The 17,013-nt window shown below is 40.4% G+C and overlaps 2 protein-coding genes across 5 annotated transcripts; one reads left to right on the top strand and one right to left on the bottom strand.

Moving 5' to 3' along the window:
* Positions 1-3,545: 3,545 nt before the first annotated feature.
* LOC122769766 (selenoprotein P) lies at positions 3,546-7,218 on the bottom strand. Of its 3 annotated transcripts, none has more exons than XM_044026583.1 (5): positions 7,135-7,218; positions 6,317-6,547; positions 5,624-5,836; positions 5,393-5,510; positions 3,546-5,313 (listed from the first exon to the last, which is right to left on the bottom strand). In XM_044026583.1, exons 2-5 carry the CDS (start codon positions 6,517-6,519, stop codon positions 4,678-4,680), a joined length of 1,170 nt encoding a protein of 389 aa, XP_043882518.1. In that variant the 5' UTR covers positions 6,520-6,547; positions 7,135-7,218; the 3' UTR covers positions 3,546-4,677. The 3 variants fall into 3 exon arrangements, with proteins under 3 accessions (XP_043882518.1, XP_043882519.1, XP_043882520.1); XM_044026584.1 differs by having other exon boundaries at positions 4,729-5,313; XM_044026585.1 differs by having other exon boundaries at positions 4,780-5,313.
* A 3,440-nt stretch (positions 7,219-10,658) lies between these two features.
* znf131 (zinc finger protein 131) lies at positions 10,659-16,322 on the top strand. Of its 2 annotated transcripts, none has more exons than XM_044027166.1 (9): positions 10,659-10,779; positions 12,043-12,190; positions 12,279-12,380; positions 12,913-13,057; positions 13,198-13,306; positions 13,468-13,653; positions 13,771-14,146; positions 14,269-14,399; positions 14,950-16,322. In XM_044027166.1, the coding sequence occupies exons 2-9, from the start codon at positions 12,058-12,060 to the stop codon at positions 15,442-15,444; spliced, it is 1,677 nt and encodes a 558-aa protein (XP_043883101.1). In that variant the 5' UTR covers positions 10,659-10,779; positions 12,043-12,057; the 3' UTR covers positions 15,445-16,322. The 2 variants fall into 2 exon arrangements, with proteins under 2 accessions (XP_043883101.1, XP_043883102.1); XM_044027167.1 differs by lacking the exon at positions 10,659-10,779 and adding an exon at positions 10,885-11,046.
* The last annotated feature ends 691 nt before the right edge of the window (positions 16,323-17,013 follow it).

Consider the following 17,013-nt stretch of genomic DNA (forward strand, 5'->3'; position numbering starts at 1 on the left):
ACTCGTTGAGAAAGCACCATTTTTCAAAAATACTAGCTCTGTTAATGATGATCATCACAAAGCTCTCTGTGTATATGAAGGACGATCAGACGATGGATACAGCTGAATGCCCCAAAAAGTACCTTGATGATACTAAATGTGTCCAGACTGGAACGAGTGATGCTGTAAAAAAAGAAAAAAGTGGAAAAATAATTCCTGAAAGTTAGTAGGTAGTTTTTTTTGTTTACAGTTGTTACTGTAAGGCAATGAAATAAGTGCTTTTTCATACTGGTGTTTCCTACTTTGTGCCTGTGATTTATTTCTTCACATAGTGCCAAACATTTGTAATGATAAGCTCAAGCTTATACATTTTGCAGACACTTTAGAGCGAGCACTTTTTTTTTTCTTTTTCTTTACACAGATATTATGCTAACATAAATAGTAGTCAGATTTCTACGAATTACCAGTTGTTATGAAAGAGCATTATATTTTTTCATTCCAGTTCAAAGCGATTGATGAGAATATCGGTAAGATTCAGTTTTGTTCCACAGCGGTATGTTTATAGAACATATTTTACACTACCACATGTATAGGATGGTGTACTGTAATGGAGTATTTAATATTTGCTATAAGATTTATAGATATATATAGAGAAAGCAGATATATTCTTTGAGTGGAAAAAAAAAGAAAGGTTCTTCTGTAACTCAATACTCTAAAATGTCTCCTGCTATTTGATTTCAGCATTTCATTCTCACAGTGGCTTTAGGTGGAGCTGCAGTGTGTTTTATAACGATGTATTTTGACCTCCAGCATCTTGGTTTTGTGTCAATAAAAAGGGAGGCGTCCGTCACTGTTAAGCCTGGGAATAATTATGAAAGCTGGAATTTATACTGGTTGTTAATTCTCCTTGTCAACGTGAATTCTTGCAGATGTATCAGCTTGTTGGGGAATTTTTTATTATTTTTTTTGACTTGAGTACTGCAGTACATACCTGTTGTTTTTGTTTATTCAATAAGTTCAGTGGCTCCGGTCGTCTGTGTCTCATTCGTTCGCTCAGAGCCTTAAAATCGTGCCACATGATGCAGCATGACTGACGCGTGTCGCTCAGTGCTCACAGAACTAGAAATCGTCTACACGGCAGAAATGGAAGCAGTTATGTACGTTAAAGGCTCTGTATTTACATTGTGCTTTTTCTTGCCTTGATGACAACTTTAAGCTGCTGTCACTCACACGTTCATAAAGCGCATGTGTGCGCAGCGTGTCCTCCTGTCGTACATCATTTATCATACTCGCTCAGCGTTCAGGAGAAACATGTCCAAGGACACGTCGGCGTGTACAGTATGGACAAACCCACAACCTTCCAGTTTAAAGACGACTCTCTCTCTGCCACTGAGCTCTCAGTTGTATCTGTGTTGTGAGAAAAAAACAAACTAAAATGCCGAAGTTCTATCTGTTTGCATTGGTTAATCAATATGATCAGTGTGATATTTTCATACCTGCCTGAGTTTGGATCCACTGACCTTGTCTTTTTGCTGTTTGTTGTACTCAAGGCCAAAAACTGTTGAATCTCTGATGATTTGCTATTGTTCTCTCACCAGTTGAGCCTCTCTGATGTTGTCTGTGTGATCAATAAGCTCTCAGCAACCTTACACAATAAATGTATAAACTGCAACTTGCATAATTATTTTGTAATTTTTTGTTAATTTTATCTCCATATTATTATTATTTTGCAGCAGATGAGGGGAAAGGGGGGGAAAAGGGCTTATTTCCCACAAGCAAAGCACCACGAAAAGAGCAAATGACATTCACGATCCAAAATGCTCCGTTTTCACTGTGTAGATTGTCAGCTCGGTGGTTGCTTATGTTACTAAACCTGCAGCAAGTGATATTTTTGAAAACCAATTAAGTCCCAGAAATGATAATGGAAGAGAATTCCACTTCAAGTAGGCGCCTAATGGCCTCGGCCTATGCCCACTTTCTATATCTGGTGAATCAGAGAGATTTTAAAAATAAAACGAATGGTTTCTGTTGGAAATGCGACGACTGATTGAAAAGATAGCATTATGTTACAGACATCCTGTTACTGATTGATTCTGTCATTCAGAGCAGTTTTCTATCAGGAATTGAATTTGCTCTTACTGTACATATCTCATCACTCTGGTCCACTATGGTTGTTTTTAAAGTGCTTTTCAAATAATGCTGGATCGGATTGAATAGCAGTGTGTGTGTGTGTGTGTGTGTGTGTGTGAGAGACAGAGACAGACTGACAGACACGGATGAAGAAATGAATTGTGGGCATATGCGTGTGTGGTTGTGTGGGTGAAGAATGCACACTTGTTTGTGAGCAACACAGAGACACTTTGTATGTGTGAATGAGTTCACAAGTCTCCCTCTCTTTCTCTCCCTCCCTCCCTCTCTCTCTCCCTCTGTACTGGAGTGAGTGGAAAGGAAATGGCTGCAAAACAGTTGTTCATCAAGTGGAAAGCATATTGGACAATTAAGACAGAGGCTGTGTACTGCACTGCTCTGTGTGGGGCTGATTGAATCAGAGAGACAGCCACTCACAGCTCTTCGTTTCAGGACATTGCAGGTAATTACCCATAAGTCACTGTTCCCCTGTATTGAATCTTCAGCCCAATTACGCCCACACTAGCAGTCTGCCTCGGACTCATTTATTACCTCCGGTTGCTTGTTGACCTTTTCAGACACACAGTCTGCCAGGCAATTCAGATGCATGACACTGGGCCGAGGGTGTTGCACCTTAAGTCTTGGGAGACAATTTCGCTGGTTTAAGCTGCCCGTTGACATCACCGTGCAAACAGTGGTTGGCACATGTGGTGCCACATTATCCAGAGCAAACACAAGGAACACCACACCAACTAAACCTGTGGAAATACCCTCGATTCAAAAGGCCTTTTGTCATGGTTTTTTTTTTCCCGTACAAAAAAAGACATGCGAGAGATCCACAGTGTGTGGATGCGTTACACTGAGGAAGCTGAATATGTAAAACCGCCAGCTTACCAAACAGGACGGATATATTAAAGTTGTTATTAGTTCCAGGCAAGTAAACACATTTTCACTTCATAAGATCAAAGTCTTCCATCACCCACAGATGTCTCCTGCTAGCATTACAAGTCTCCATGTACCATGTGTGTGCATGTGTGGCCGATGTGAATCCAAATCCAAAGATAGTATATGAACCACTGGATTCAACTCTACATGTTTTAATGACTAAGAGGACAAAGTGATGAATCTAATCAAAGACACTTATATCATGTAAGTTAATCATTTGAGCTGCCTGAGAGGATTTGTCAGTGAGTGTGGTCAGTCCACCAGGGTCACTTAGGAGCCGAGTATCCACCCCAGCAGCTGTGGAGGAACAATGGTTTCATGTGTAGGCCTCTGACGCCATCTGCAGACAATTATGAGCAAAACCTTTTCAACACACCTTTCACATAAATTCCCCAACATATCAAAAGAATAACGAAAACAAAACAGGCTTCAACTCGGCAAATCTCTCCCCCAGATTCACTCCCTTCATTCACTTGAAATGAAGACGCGCAGAATTGAAGACGAATCTCAGCCATGTTTATTCAACTCTCATATTTCCATGTGCGGCGACATAAACACAATACAGTTCCCTGTGCAGGCATCAGGTTTTTGGGTCAATGTTATCTTCCCACAGAAACCATCATTAAGCACAGAGTGTATTCCAAACAGCCACTGAACTCTCGTCCTGAACAATAGAGCTTTGTATTCTTTTTTTTTATTTTTCAAACAAAGTCTTGTGTAAGTGCATAAAAAAATTAAAATGCATGTGCATGTTAGAAGTGGAAGAAAGACAGACCTGATTTATAGTATGTTCAGGCCTGTATGATTCATCAGCATGTGCAAAACAAAAAGAAAGTAATTATTGTTGTATGTGCTCAAAAAGAAATTTTTAAAAAGCAGACATTTTATGTTGTTTTTTTCTGTAAGTTTTTCTCCCAAATAATGACAAGAACCCTCTATAAAGATTTGTGGAAATTCCCAGTTCACAAAATATGCTAGCCTTTTTTAACATTCGCAATAATGACAATCCTTTTAATCTTCCCACTCTCCTTTGTCCTTCTCACAAAATCTGTTCTTATTCTCCCTTTTCATTTTCTTTTTGGTGTTTGCAGATTATATACCATTCTTTTGACTGTTTCTTTGAAAATCCTCTCATACTGAATTTTCAAATCTTTTTTTGTGTGCTTATCATATTCCTAAAGACCCCTCTCCCCTCTCTCCTGCCGGACTTCATACAGGCGCCACTAGAGCGTAGTTTCTGCACCTGGTTTCATAAAGGATGGAGAGAGTCATATGGAAAAGGGACTTCATGACTATGACAACCACATATACGCCTGAGAAAGGAAGGAAGTAACACCCTGACAGACACGAGTGAGTCAGATACAACCTAATTATTTGCCTGTGTGTTGCCAAATGAATCACGTTACGCTTTTGTTGACATGTTTATACACCTTATTTCATCTTTGTGATGCTCGACTCATCTATCCCTCAATGCTGTCAGGGGCTAACCCATCCTTCCCCAGGGTAATACCTGTTGGTAAAAGAGCACAGGACCCTGGTGTTGATAACTGATGTTGATATGAAGCTGAGACCAGAGTCAGCTTACAGCTGCTCTCATCCTCAGCTCGCAACACCTTGAGGTCAGGCTCATGGGGCTGGCTGAGCGTGCTGTCAGTCAGCAGGAGGCGAGCGTCACTGTCAGGTCTCCCTAACAGCATTGGTTGCATCGCCCGTCAGTCCATGTCACTGTCAGGAGGCGGGCAGCGCCTCGTTACAGTGTCAGAGACCGGCGGCCTGTTCGCTCCCTGCGTTGTCAAACAGCCTGCGTCAGTGTCAGCATCAGCTGGCCTTAAGAGTGGCTACATCGTCAGAGCCTGCTGTCAACTGTCAGCTATACTTTGACTTTCACCTCGCCTTGTTCGCTACTCAAGGCCTCACAGGGGCTCCATGGTCCTCCTGTGGCATCATGTGCATTTGCAGTGTATCTGCCGCATCTGCCTGTATCTGATCTATATCTGCGTGTTGTTGCATTTGAAACACCTGAACCTCTTGCTCACTTTGCCCTTGTGGTCTAAGACCATGATGACTGTGGTCGTGGTCATGGCTTTGGCCAGTGCCATCGTGATTCCCGTGCCCATGACCGTGGTGGTGGTGACCGTGGTGGTGACCGTGGTGGCGACCATGGTGGTGACCACGTGCAGCGTTGCCCTCTGCAGCTGGAGCACCATGTGCATTAGGCGGCGCCTCTACTCTCCCTTTGCATTCCTCTGGAGTCTCAGCACTCTGTGAAAATACGAGGAGAAATGTAAACCAAAACAAAACAGATGTATGTCCCCATGTATGAGCTGCGAGTGGTCGATACCTCATGTGTGCAGTCCCCGCATATGCGATTGCAGTAGGTGTCTTTGATCGCACCCTCCACATGACCTTGCCCGATGATGGAGTATGGCAGTGAAATGTGGTGGGTGAGACGACCACACCTAATGATAAAAGAGTAGAGGTTAAGAATAGAGTCCAATATATTCAAGAGAGGATAAGACTTCCTCGGCATCTTACGTGTTTTATGAAGTGTAACCACTCTAGACCAACCAACCTGTCATAAACGAGAAAGTCATCTTTGTCTCCGCCCAGTGTCTGCCAGACATCGGGCATCTGCTCATCCTGTTTGTACAGCGTGATGTTTTCTGACAGTTTATGTGCCAGCAGGGGGTGCAGGCGCCGTGACTGCTCCCCCTGGTGGTTAACCACCATGTAGTTCACATTCTTCAAACCCTGTCTCTCCAGCTTTTGGCGCAGGCCGTCAATTCTGTATGAAGAAGACACCGTAATGTGGGTTAAAGACAAGTTCAGCTACAGAAGTGTGAATTAGGCCTTCTTTGGTGTTGTGCTTCACAGACAAATGTGGAAGTTAAGTTGTGATTGTTGCATCAAAATCCAAATTCTACTCTTATTTGAAGTCTTTATAAATGGAAATGATGACAACTAGCATGCAGTAGTTGAAGATGGACTCTTTTTTTTAGATATATGGTCACTTGGTGTCACTTTATTTTTTTCATTTGATTATTATTTTTGTTGTTTTCTGACTTTATTTTTTGTTGCGTGATGCAGCAAAAGTTAGCAAAAGTGAGAATCGTATAAGTTGTAAGAAAATAATAATGAAAATACTGACTCGTGTCTAACATAATTTATGTAACCTTTATTGGAGTAACCAAGCATTGTGATGTCCTGCTTCCTCTTGCATGAACAAAGAGGAGGTCAAAAGGTGAAGAAAGACACTGGAAAATACCTGGCAGCCTGCACCAAACAGAACAATCAGCTGGCCTGGAGTAGTGCCACCACGGTCACATGGCCCATGGCTCCCTTCATTGGGTCCACCTCCCCTATCGCCCATGATGGCGGCAGCTGACAGCGAGGCCCACCCCCGTCACTCTCTGCCCCGCCCCCATGGAGCAGGCAGAGAGTGAGGAGCAGGGTGAGGCCCGCCCACATTCTGTGTTGCCTCCTCACTGCCCCAAATCTGAGGACAGAAAACAAGGAGAGAGTGGTGGGGATATGTGTGTGTGGGGAGAAGAGAAGAGAAGAGATTGGTCAACACTGACAATATGGTACAAAAGGTTAGAGTGGGGTCAACTTTTTAACATTCTCCAAATCATCATAAGTCTCCTCTCTAACGGCCCTGCTTTTTCACACAAGTTCTTTCTGAAACTGTGCTGTCATAGACGAATCTGTAAGACTAATATAAAATGGTATAATAAGCAGTTTATTTGAAGTTCTTCAAATGTTCTTTTCTATTCAAATTTAGACATAATATGCAGAAAAACAGTCCAAAACTTCTGCAATCTGATACTTCATGCATGACAGAAAGAAATGTCAAATAAATAGTTTAGAAATGTAATAAATAAATGTAAACAGTTACATCGTCGCAGTGGAAACGCACTGAAAACAAGTGTTGTACAAGTTCGGACGTACTGAATTACAAAACACCCGGAGGTCCTGCATTGTAACACAAATCTATTTATTTATTTTGCCGTAAAACAAACGCGGACAAGATACATTTCTCTTACGCAGTATGTGCTCCATTATAAATCCTTCCTCTTCACTTACCCTTAAGTTAACAAGTGTCCTTCCCTCTGCTCAGTTCTTCACTCCTGCAACTCAGTGAACAAAAACAAGCCACTTCCCCCTCTGCTCCCCTTTTTATACTCTGCTTGTTGTTTTTCTGTCTGGAAGGAGGACAAAGTTCAGTTCCAGCTGTGTGCTGATGCCAACACTTTTCTCAAGTCAAGACTCTTTTTCAGTACAAACCATTTGTCAAATAACAGGAAACTGTGTGTGTGTGTGTGTGTGTGTGTGTGTGTGTGTGTGTGTGTGTGTGTGTGTGTGTGTGTGTGTGTGTGTGTGTGTGAGTGTGCGTGTGTGTGTGTGTGTGTGTGTGTGTGTGTGTGTGTGTGTGTGAGTGTGCGTGTGTGTGTGTGTGTATTATGGCTGGAGACAACATGTGTATTTGCCTCCTAAATTGTACATGTCAACATTTTGTCCGTTACCAAGAACAACAAAAGATTATTGTGCAACTCTGCAGCTTAGCTTCTGCACAGAGAATGAGGAAGTGAAAGACAAGACAAGACACTGGACAGAGAAATGAGCAAAGCACTGAACATGTAGCTACAACTATGTAGTTTTGAAACACTGCGAGTCGAAACATGTAACAGCTATGAAGAGCCAGGCAGATTATCTGTGTACAGATATAGTCCATGCAGTTCAGGCTAGTGAAGGCACTGTTCTCAGATTACTGGGGGTCAGACTTGAGTCCAGTTGTGATTTAGTGTGCAATCTAATCTCTTGAAACACACACCGCACAGTGAATATAAGTAAGGGGGATGGACCTAATGCCCTATAGTAAACTGTAATATTATACAGTGAACATATTTGCACAGTTTGTATATCAGCAGCTTGTTGGTGTACGGGGTGACAGGACATGCTTGTTCCTCTCCATGGTGATGTTTGAAGGCTTTCCTCATATTTTGTTGGAAGTTATGTTATAATAAATAAATAAATACTAGTAAATTTCATGCTCAAGCACAAATAGCGGCCCAAGTAAAAGGGGATAGAGAATAGATTAAATAGTAGAATTTCCCGTCCCCCTAAATGACAAACCGGACTTTAGAATTTGAGAGCACACCAAGCAGCACAGACGCCATACTTAAACAAATACTGAGTCATGGTAAATACAAATACGTGTAAAAAAAAATATGGAAGATACTCATAAAATATCAACCTCAAAGTGATCTCTAGAATTTAAAAAAGTACAAATAATAATAAGAAAGTTTAGAAAGCCCCAGGATAGAAAACAAGTGATGCGACGACAATAAAATAAAAACAAAATAACAGCACAAAACAGCAAAAATAAATAAATAAATAAAGGTGGCATTAAATGTTAGCCATCTTATGAAAGTGCATTTTTAGAAGGTGTTTAAAAGCTGAAGGGATTTTCATTTGACGAGTCCGTCAAGGACAAACCCTATGGTTTAATTCTTTAATAATTTAAGGGGATGTAAGCACAATAAGAGATAATATGCATAACATGTAGAGAGCATATAATGTCTCTAGTATCTGAGTGAGAACTAACGCTAGACAGAGCGTTAGTCTGCGCTAGACAGAGCGCAGACACCAGAGAACAATTACAGCAGTATAAATGATTTTATTGGTGTCTGTAAACTATGTGGTTGGTTGTGATATGTGATGACTTTGATGTAGCAACCAGGTGATATAACGCAGAATGACATGATTCAATTGTTCTGCCAGCACTGGATTATTCTGTAACCCAGTGCTACTTATTCCTTGAGGACCAAGAGGACACTCTGACCTGGATTGAATCATTAAACACTATATCAGTCAGTGTCAGAAAACGTTATCAAGCCATTGAAATATTAGGAATGAAGTTAAAATGTACCAGGTTTATGTTGTTATAGACGAGGAGGAGACACTGGCATCGAGTGTGTCCAGTTAATCATTATAACATGCAAACACTCTCTGCTCTCACCAGGGGACAGAGAACGGTAACTCACATTATACTTGTCTGCGCCAATTCTGTTTCAGCACTAATGAGCCTGAAGTCATTCACCTCCAGTCTTTTACGATATCATGGTCAAAGTGTCATACTCATTCATCAAGGTCATCTGGATTTATGGGCTCCAGCACACGTACGACTGAGAGGAAAAGAGTTTAGTGCAAATTATTCGACAAAAACAAGCATATATTTACAATTCCAAGATCAAAATAATTTGGACAGTGACATAGGGGGCAGATTGCTGTAGGAATGTGGTAACGAATCCAACGGGTCAAACAAAATCTGTTGCACTGTTATCCCAGTTCTGCAAGCTGATCAATTGCTATCCTATGTGTTATTACTGCTGATTAAATCTTTAAATCAGTATGAACTGTGCAATGGTTATTTGATGCTTCATTGTCCAAAACTTAGAGTTAAAAACTCTTTAAGTTTATTGTTCAACAACCTCTTACAGCCCGCCTGCAATGGCCCATCAGGGCGTTGAAATCACTGCTATACAGTTTAATGTACAAAGTAAATTCAACAATAGGAAACAGAGGTAGATTTACAGGTATCTTTGTTACTAATTGGTAATGGTCTCTATTTATATAGCACTTTTCTAGTCTTGCTGAGCTGCTTTACACTATAGTTTTGACATTCACACATCTTTGTGTGAATCTTTGTGTGCACTAAACTGCACTATTTTGCACTAAACTGTACTACCTCACTTATCTTATCTTCTCTTAGAAGATTCTCTTCATGTTGATTGTTTAGTTTATGTCTGTTGATTGTTTATTGTTGATTGTTTATTTATGTTTACTTATGTAACTGCCTGTTTGCACCGTGGGTCTGAGAGGACTGCAATTTCATCTGTGCTGTATGTCGTACATATAGTACATTTGACAAATAAACTACTTGACTTGACTTGACTTTCATACCCATTCACACGCTGCAACATGGGCTTAAGTGTCTCGCTCAATGACACACATAGACTAGCAGAGCCAGGAATTGAGCATTACATTAATTACAGTATACATTACAATACATTAACATGTTTACATCACATTAACAAAAACGAATTATTGTCTTGCAGACTTGTCAGAGAAGTACAGAGCCCTATGCATTACAGAAAGAATGTTATTTTACATTTGTTTGTGTTGTAAACTTCTGTTTCAAAGTTAAGTGCACATCTTTAACTTTGTTGTTCAGGCTGCTGTAGAAAAATGACATTGCAAGATGGCAGGCTATATAAAGCAAGGCCCTCATCTAGCATATATAAACAGCTTATTCATATATTCATTCACATGCTAATGTCCAGGATATACAATTATAGATACCTTATTAGCTAATTAACCCTGGTACAGACCTTTAATGAATCACATTTTTTCATCATGATGATGAAGATGACGAAGAGCTTGAGAGGAGAATTTGAGTTAGGACATCTCAATTCAAACTCCTGTCCAGAGGGTGGCGGCAATAGCTATTTGCCAGCCGCCAATAGGAAGAAGAAAGAAAAATACCCAGAAGCTGTCACTAAGCAACGGCCCTCGGCGTCCTCGACTTTGCAATGGTTTCTGGGAATCCGAGGCCGGAGCGTTGAACGACCGCCCTTTCTTGTAACAGCGAGTCTTGGACAGAGGTACATGCGTCGAGGGGAATATTATCGAAGAACAATCTTCTAAAGCAGCACGACCAAACTCGAGGTACGTATTCAGACGTGTTTCAACGCGTACGTTGACCCACAGTGGGTTAAATCAGCAAATATATGAGGGAAAAGTGTATTTTTAATGCGCGGTTTGATGACGTAATGTTGATTGTCAAACTCGAAATGGCGAGCGTGCTAAGAGGCCCTTTGCCTGCGACACTTAGGCGTTTTACCATGTTCATTTATTTCGTGTTCCACTGTCGAAGTGTTTCCATCGGTTTATTTTGTTGTAATAAGTTGACCTTTGGCGTCACAGACATGTCAGGTGTGTATAATTTCTCAGTTAGTTCCGCGGGAATGTGTGTGTACTTGCTAGCTAAGCTAACGTCGCGCAAATCTGTTTTTAAATGAGCTGCATATATTGTGGTGTGTATTCCTGTTGTAAAGTAAAGTCCCTTGTACTTAAGACCCACGTTGTAACCGTGTTCATTTTATTCATATACTGCCTTTTAGTAATGTATATCTTCTAAGAGTTGCGTTAAACCAGGGTTTCCAATGTGTGGTTCTCTCGATCTAGCCGTCGCGTTCATTTCTCGTGCTATGCAATGTCCCTGCCTTGTGAAGCCTTTTCATCTTTTTACTCTCATGAAGTTTCATCCGTTTTGTATATTTTTGTTTACAACCTCGCTTCATGGTCCAAGTGCTGTTCCAAACGTGCTAACGCTAATTCAGTGATGGTATAATATTCTGTATTTTTAATCTCATAATTCCTTCGGATTTAAACGTCAGAGTTCGGCTCTTCTGTGGAATGTTTCAGCTAAGGTCGAAGCCACATTGAAAGATGGAGATTCAGGCTGAATCTCCATCTCCATTAGGGTTCTAGCACTGTGTGAAATGGAGGTCAGAGTTAAATAATTTAATAGTAGTAGGAAAGACAGAAATGAAAAAATAACTTGTCTTAATGTAATGTAGGGATGACAAAATGAATGTTCAAATGTGCAGCAGTTTTGTTAATATATGATGTCTTATCTGAATTTGTGTGGTTGTGAACCTACACTATCTCTTGTGTTGCAAAAAGAGTTTTAGTATGTTTTTATTGTCAGCCTTTCTCAGGACTACCTGTTGTTTTACAGCATTGTTACGTTTCTCTAACTAAAGAGAGCTCAAACCTCTGTCTAGACTGTTTTTCACAGTACTGATCAAAATTCTGATTTTAACATGGATCACCACCAAAATCGAATAATTTCATCCTTGGTCCATAAACTACATCTATTATATCGTTGTGACAAGTTTCTTGTTTATATTTCTTTCTTCCCCATAGAGAAGGATCAGGTGAATGATGGCGGCTGAGGTGGATGGGGATTTGGATAGAGGCAATGAGTACCCAGCACATTACAAAGTTATGATGGATAAACTTAATGAACAGCGACAGCTGGACCAGTTTACAGATATTACGTTAATTGTGGATGGTAAGTAGACATGCACTGTCTGTCTTTTAATGTTTTAATGAAATTACCATGCAGTCACTTCAAACTGCATATTTCTTGTCTTTTGCAGGACACCAGTTCAGAGCCCATAAAGCTGTGTTGGCAGCATGCAGTCAGTTTTTCCACAAGTTCTTTCAAGATTTTACACAGGAACCACTGGTGGAGATAGAAGGTACTTTGATTAAATTTGGTTCAAAGTAATAGTCAGACATCATACTGTAAGTCTTTTGAGGAAAATAAAATGTGACTAATGCCTCTTACAGTCAAATTAAAACTGTTTTGATCTGGATCTCCTTTGTAAGATTATACCAATTTGGACATTTGCTGACAAAATGTGTGTTTTTTTTCCGTGATGAAGAAACCATGCAGCTGTGATAATATTTCTGATTTACCACAAATGTAACACAGAATGTTTGTGTTACAACCGCATATACACTAAAACCAGCTGATCCATATGAGGTCAAAGTACATTGAAACCAGAATTTATAGTACTTATGATCATCATACATATTTTAAGTCGGAATATGCTAATAATGTTAAGATATAATGTTACAAAACATTTTCATTCTATAAGATACAGATTAAATGTTTGTGTTCCAAACCTGTCCAGCCAAGACTCACCATCTAAGAGGTTTATTTTCCTGTGTTTGTTACACTGAACAGCTTTTTCCTCACCACTGCTGCTTTGTCATGCATTCTGACAGGAGTGAGCAACACAGCCTTTAGGCAGCTGATGGAGTTCACGTACACAGCCACACTCTCTGTGGCTGGAGAAGAAGAGGCCAATGATGTCTGGAAGGCTGCAGAATACCTCCAGATGCAGGAAGCCATCAAGGCCCTCGACAACAAGTGAGATGTTAAAACACTTAATATCTGATCAAGAAGCAATTTTTTTGTTTGACTGTAGCCTGTCTGTTGTACTTATGTGTTTGACCTCTAAGTATAAACAATGCCTCTCGATCTCAACAAGAGTATTTTTTGTCTTGTAGAATAAATGACAATGCTTCAGTAATGCCAATCAGCAAAGGTAAAAAGAGGAAAATTGCAGAGACATCCAATGTGATTACAGAGACCCTGCCCTTGGTGGAAGGGGAACAGGTCAGTGTATTTACAATGATATACTTTAGTGCTGGACATTACAAGTGGTTGAAGTTGTAGTGACTGTGCATGGTTCTATGACCAAAAATGTATATTTTAAGTACACGCAGGTGACTTTTACATTTATTTCTCAGAATTAAATATTTATGTATGCATAACAGGTGGAGATTGAGGTGATAGAAGGTGCCATTGAAGTGGAGGAGTCTGGTTTAGAGGAGGTGGTGGATGCAGCAAAGAATGCTCAGGCGTCAGATGACTCTGCTTTGGCTCTTCTCGCTGACATCACCAGCAAATATCAGCAGGGAGAACCTACGCTACAGGTGATCAAGAAGGGAGAAATAGAAGAGGTACTATCGCGTTCATATTTTCAAAAGCTTTAATGTTACTCTGGTTTATTCATTTGGAGTTAAGCATGTGAAAGAATTAACCCAAAAGTTTGTTATTCCCATATTTGTGCTTCATAGGAGGTTGTGTATCAGGAGGAAACGGTGACTGCTTCCAAGGTCCTGGAGAATGTTGAGTTCGTAGAGGTCCAGATCTCCCAAGTGGACAACCTTTTCCGCTGCACCAAGTGTGACCGCAGCTTCAAGTTGTACTACCACCTCAAGCAGCACTTGAAAACGCACCTGGGCTCGCTAGAAAAGCCACATGTGTGCAATCACTGCGGTAGAGCCTATACACGGGAGGGTGCCTTGAAGCAGCACATCAGCACGTTTCATTTTGATGCGGAGGAGCTGTCTCAAAACCATAAACCCCAAAAGAAAGTACATGTTTGTGAATACTGCAAGAAGCACTTTGATCATTTCGGCCACTTTAAGGAGCACTTACGAAAGCACACAGGTGAGAATGAAAAATAAAGCCAGTTTGTTGTTGTTAAATCTCTAACTGTAGTTTAGCAAATTTGAACCGTAGACCTGCTTTTGCTTGTTTTTATGTTCTGGTCTCTCTGTGTCCATCATTAGGGGAAAAACCTTATGAGTGTCCAGATTGCCATGAGCGTTTTGCAAGGAACAGCACTCTGAAGTGCCATATGGCAGCCTGTCAGAATGGGGTTGGAGCCAAAAAAGGACGCAAGAAAATCTATGAGTGCCAGGTACAGTTTGTCCAGAATAAACCAGTAGGTGCCAACATACTGCACAATGTCTGCAGTAAAAGTAAAAGTATCGCCCAGACATATGCCCTTCTTATAAATGTATGCATTCAAATCATATATAATGCCTAGGACATTCTTCCTCATTTAGTATGCAGACTGATGTACTGTTTTTGCACTGATATACAGTATGATCATCATTTATTTAATTGAAAGTGTAGTTTGGGACACTGCCACTGTTGTTGTATTCCACATGTATGTGGAATATACATATGTACATATATATATATACATATACACATATATATATATATATTTATATATGTGTATATATATATACTGCATACATGTAGTAGACCTGACACTAAGCAAATAATAGAATGGAAATGCTTTTCTTTGGGGGATTCTTCAAGAATATAGGAATAGTTTTTCCTCCCCTCCCTTGGTATATACACCTATCGTCCTGTAAAGGTTTTATGGCTCAAAAGAACCAATGCTCCTTTCTCTGACAATGACCATGTCCTATTATTTTGTCCTTGACCACCTCTATCAGGTTTGCAGCAGTGTGTTCAACAGCTGGGACCAGTTCAAAGACCATCTTGTGAGCCACACGGGAGACAAGCCCAACCACTGCACCATGTGTGACATGTGGTTCACTCACCCCAAAGAGCTAAATGCCCACCTCAAAGACATCCACTCCATTGAGGAAAACAAGTCCACTGAAGAAGTGGTTGTTACTGACTCTGCTCCTTCTGCCACCCTCACTGTAGCAACGGAGAGCATAGAAGAAGCTAAGACCGTGCTACTGGATGAGGGAATTCAGGTGGAACACGTCACAGTGCAGCCGATGGATATGATGGAGATGGAGGAGACGACGACAGTTGTGGTGGAGGACGGTGGTGTGGCAGAGATGTGTGAGGAGGACATGGAGAGATTGAAGGCGGCCGGGGTGCAGATCCAGGTGGTGCATATGACAACTGATGGGCATCAAGTACAGATGGAGGGGGACGTGGTGAACGTTGAGGAAATAGAGCAAGTGATTATATGAGGATGTGAAAAGGACTCTCTCGAGAACTGTGTGACACACTTGAAGTCCTGGACAGCTGCATAAAGTTGTAGGTGTCATCTTAGTTTCCGCACAGCAAACTGCATGCAGGGTCCGGCATGTTGCTTCCATATGTTGTGCAGTCTGCCATCACACTGAACGACGGCTCCTGCTAACATGGCTCTTTGGACTTTGAGTTATCGACTGATGTATAATTCCTTGTTAGGGCTGGGAAATAATTCACTAACAGTATATATCACAACATCATTTTCTTAAATATCAGAATAACAGGTTTTCTATATATATATATATATACACACATTGTGCAAACACACTTTGAAACACAACACATAAAATGAAATGTTTTGCCTTCTGTCCGTAAAACAATTTAAACCGACAATTAAGGGCTTTAGTCATCTTTTGGTCAAACTTTATCTTTAATTATCTGATATTTTATTGTGATAATTGTTGATTTCGAATGATTTGAAGCTCTTTATATTGTGATGTTTTTGGCCACATTGCTCAGCCCTACTCCTTCCCAATAACTCTGTATTTATATTTGCCGTAGTGCTTCATCAATCCATTTCATTTATTTTTTTGTTTGTGTGTGTCATTTTCAAATGTATATTTTGTTTTTGCAGCTTGTAACACCGCTGTGTTATGGCATTGACACTCTTTGGTGCTAATGCTGTTTTGTCTAAGCCTTTTTTTCCATTTTGATTGAAGGTGGTTTTGTAGGAAAGGACCAGAAAGGGATTTCAGTTGGTTTCCAGAATGGACTACAACTCTTGCATCCATCTACTGAGATCTTGATTTTTAAGATCAACAATTTGAGGTACATTGTAGACAAATTAAAAAAAAATGTTACTGTCTTTGTTATAGATTCTGAATTTGTTTCCCTTTTTTCTTCACTAAAGGGGTCGCTCATGGTGATGATACCACAAAGACATTTCTTTGCTTTAATGTTTGTCTTTCAGCTCATTGCTTTGTTTTTACAACTTGTCCTGTCATTGCTGCTACACAGTTAGCTAATAGCTTCATACAGTATTGCAGGTCTCTGATTGTATAGATATTCACAGCATTGGTTATACCTTATTTCCAGCGCCCCTTAGTGGCTAAAATGTGTTAGTGTAGCTCAAGGGAATTTGGTGTCTCACACTTAATTCATTCAGGTTTATATTTTCCTCATGGTGTGCTGATTCCTCACTTAAAATGGCATATCCACAAAATGAATCAAACAGCTTTCTGCTCAGTGACATCTCTGTTTTTGTCTCTTCTATTTTCCTTTTAATTTGGAATCTGCAGCAACAACAAGGAGCTACATGTAGCAAATGGTAACACATAGGACGAATAGTGCATAGTCATTAGCAAATAGGTAAAAACAACAACATGGGAGTACCGTGACGTCAGGCTACAGTGTCCCCTGAGGGATATAGTCAGGATGTTACAGTTAACCCCCTGGTATTGCTGACAATACCCCCTGGTATTGTCAGCTTCTTAAATACTCACATTTAAGAAGCTTAAACAATCGGAAATCTTGTTTTAATCAAAACTTTGAACCGATTAATTGAT

This window comes from Solea senegalensis, linkage group LG5 (assembly GCF_019176455.1).
Source record: "Solea senegalensis isolate Sse05_10M linkage group LG5, IFAPA_SoseM_1, whole genome shotgun sequence".
Taxonomy (NCBI): domain Eukaryota; kingdom Metazoa; phylum Chordata; class Actinopteri; order Pleuronectiformes; family Soleidae; genus Solea; species Solea senegalensis.

Excerpts from the sequence above, each read along its gene's own strand:
- znf131 (XM_044027166.1), top strand. The coding sequence starts at position 12,058 with ATGATGGCGGCTGAGGTGGATGGGGATTTGGATAGAGGCAATGAGTAC. Across the intron at positions 12,381-12,912 it reads ACCACTGGTGGAGATAGAAG|GAGTGAGCAACACAGCCTTT; the intron begins GTACTTTGATTA and ends GCATTCTGACAG. Across the intron at positions 13,654-13,770 it reads AGAAGGGAGAAATAGAAGAG|GAGGTTGTGTATCAGGAGGA; the intron begins GTACTATCGCGT and ends TGTGCTTCATAG.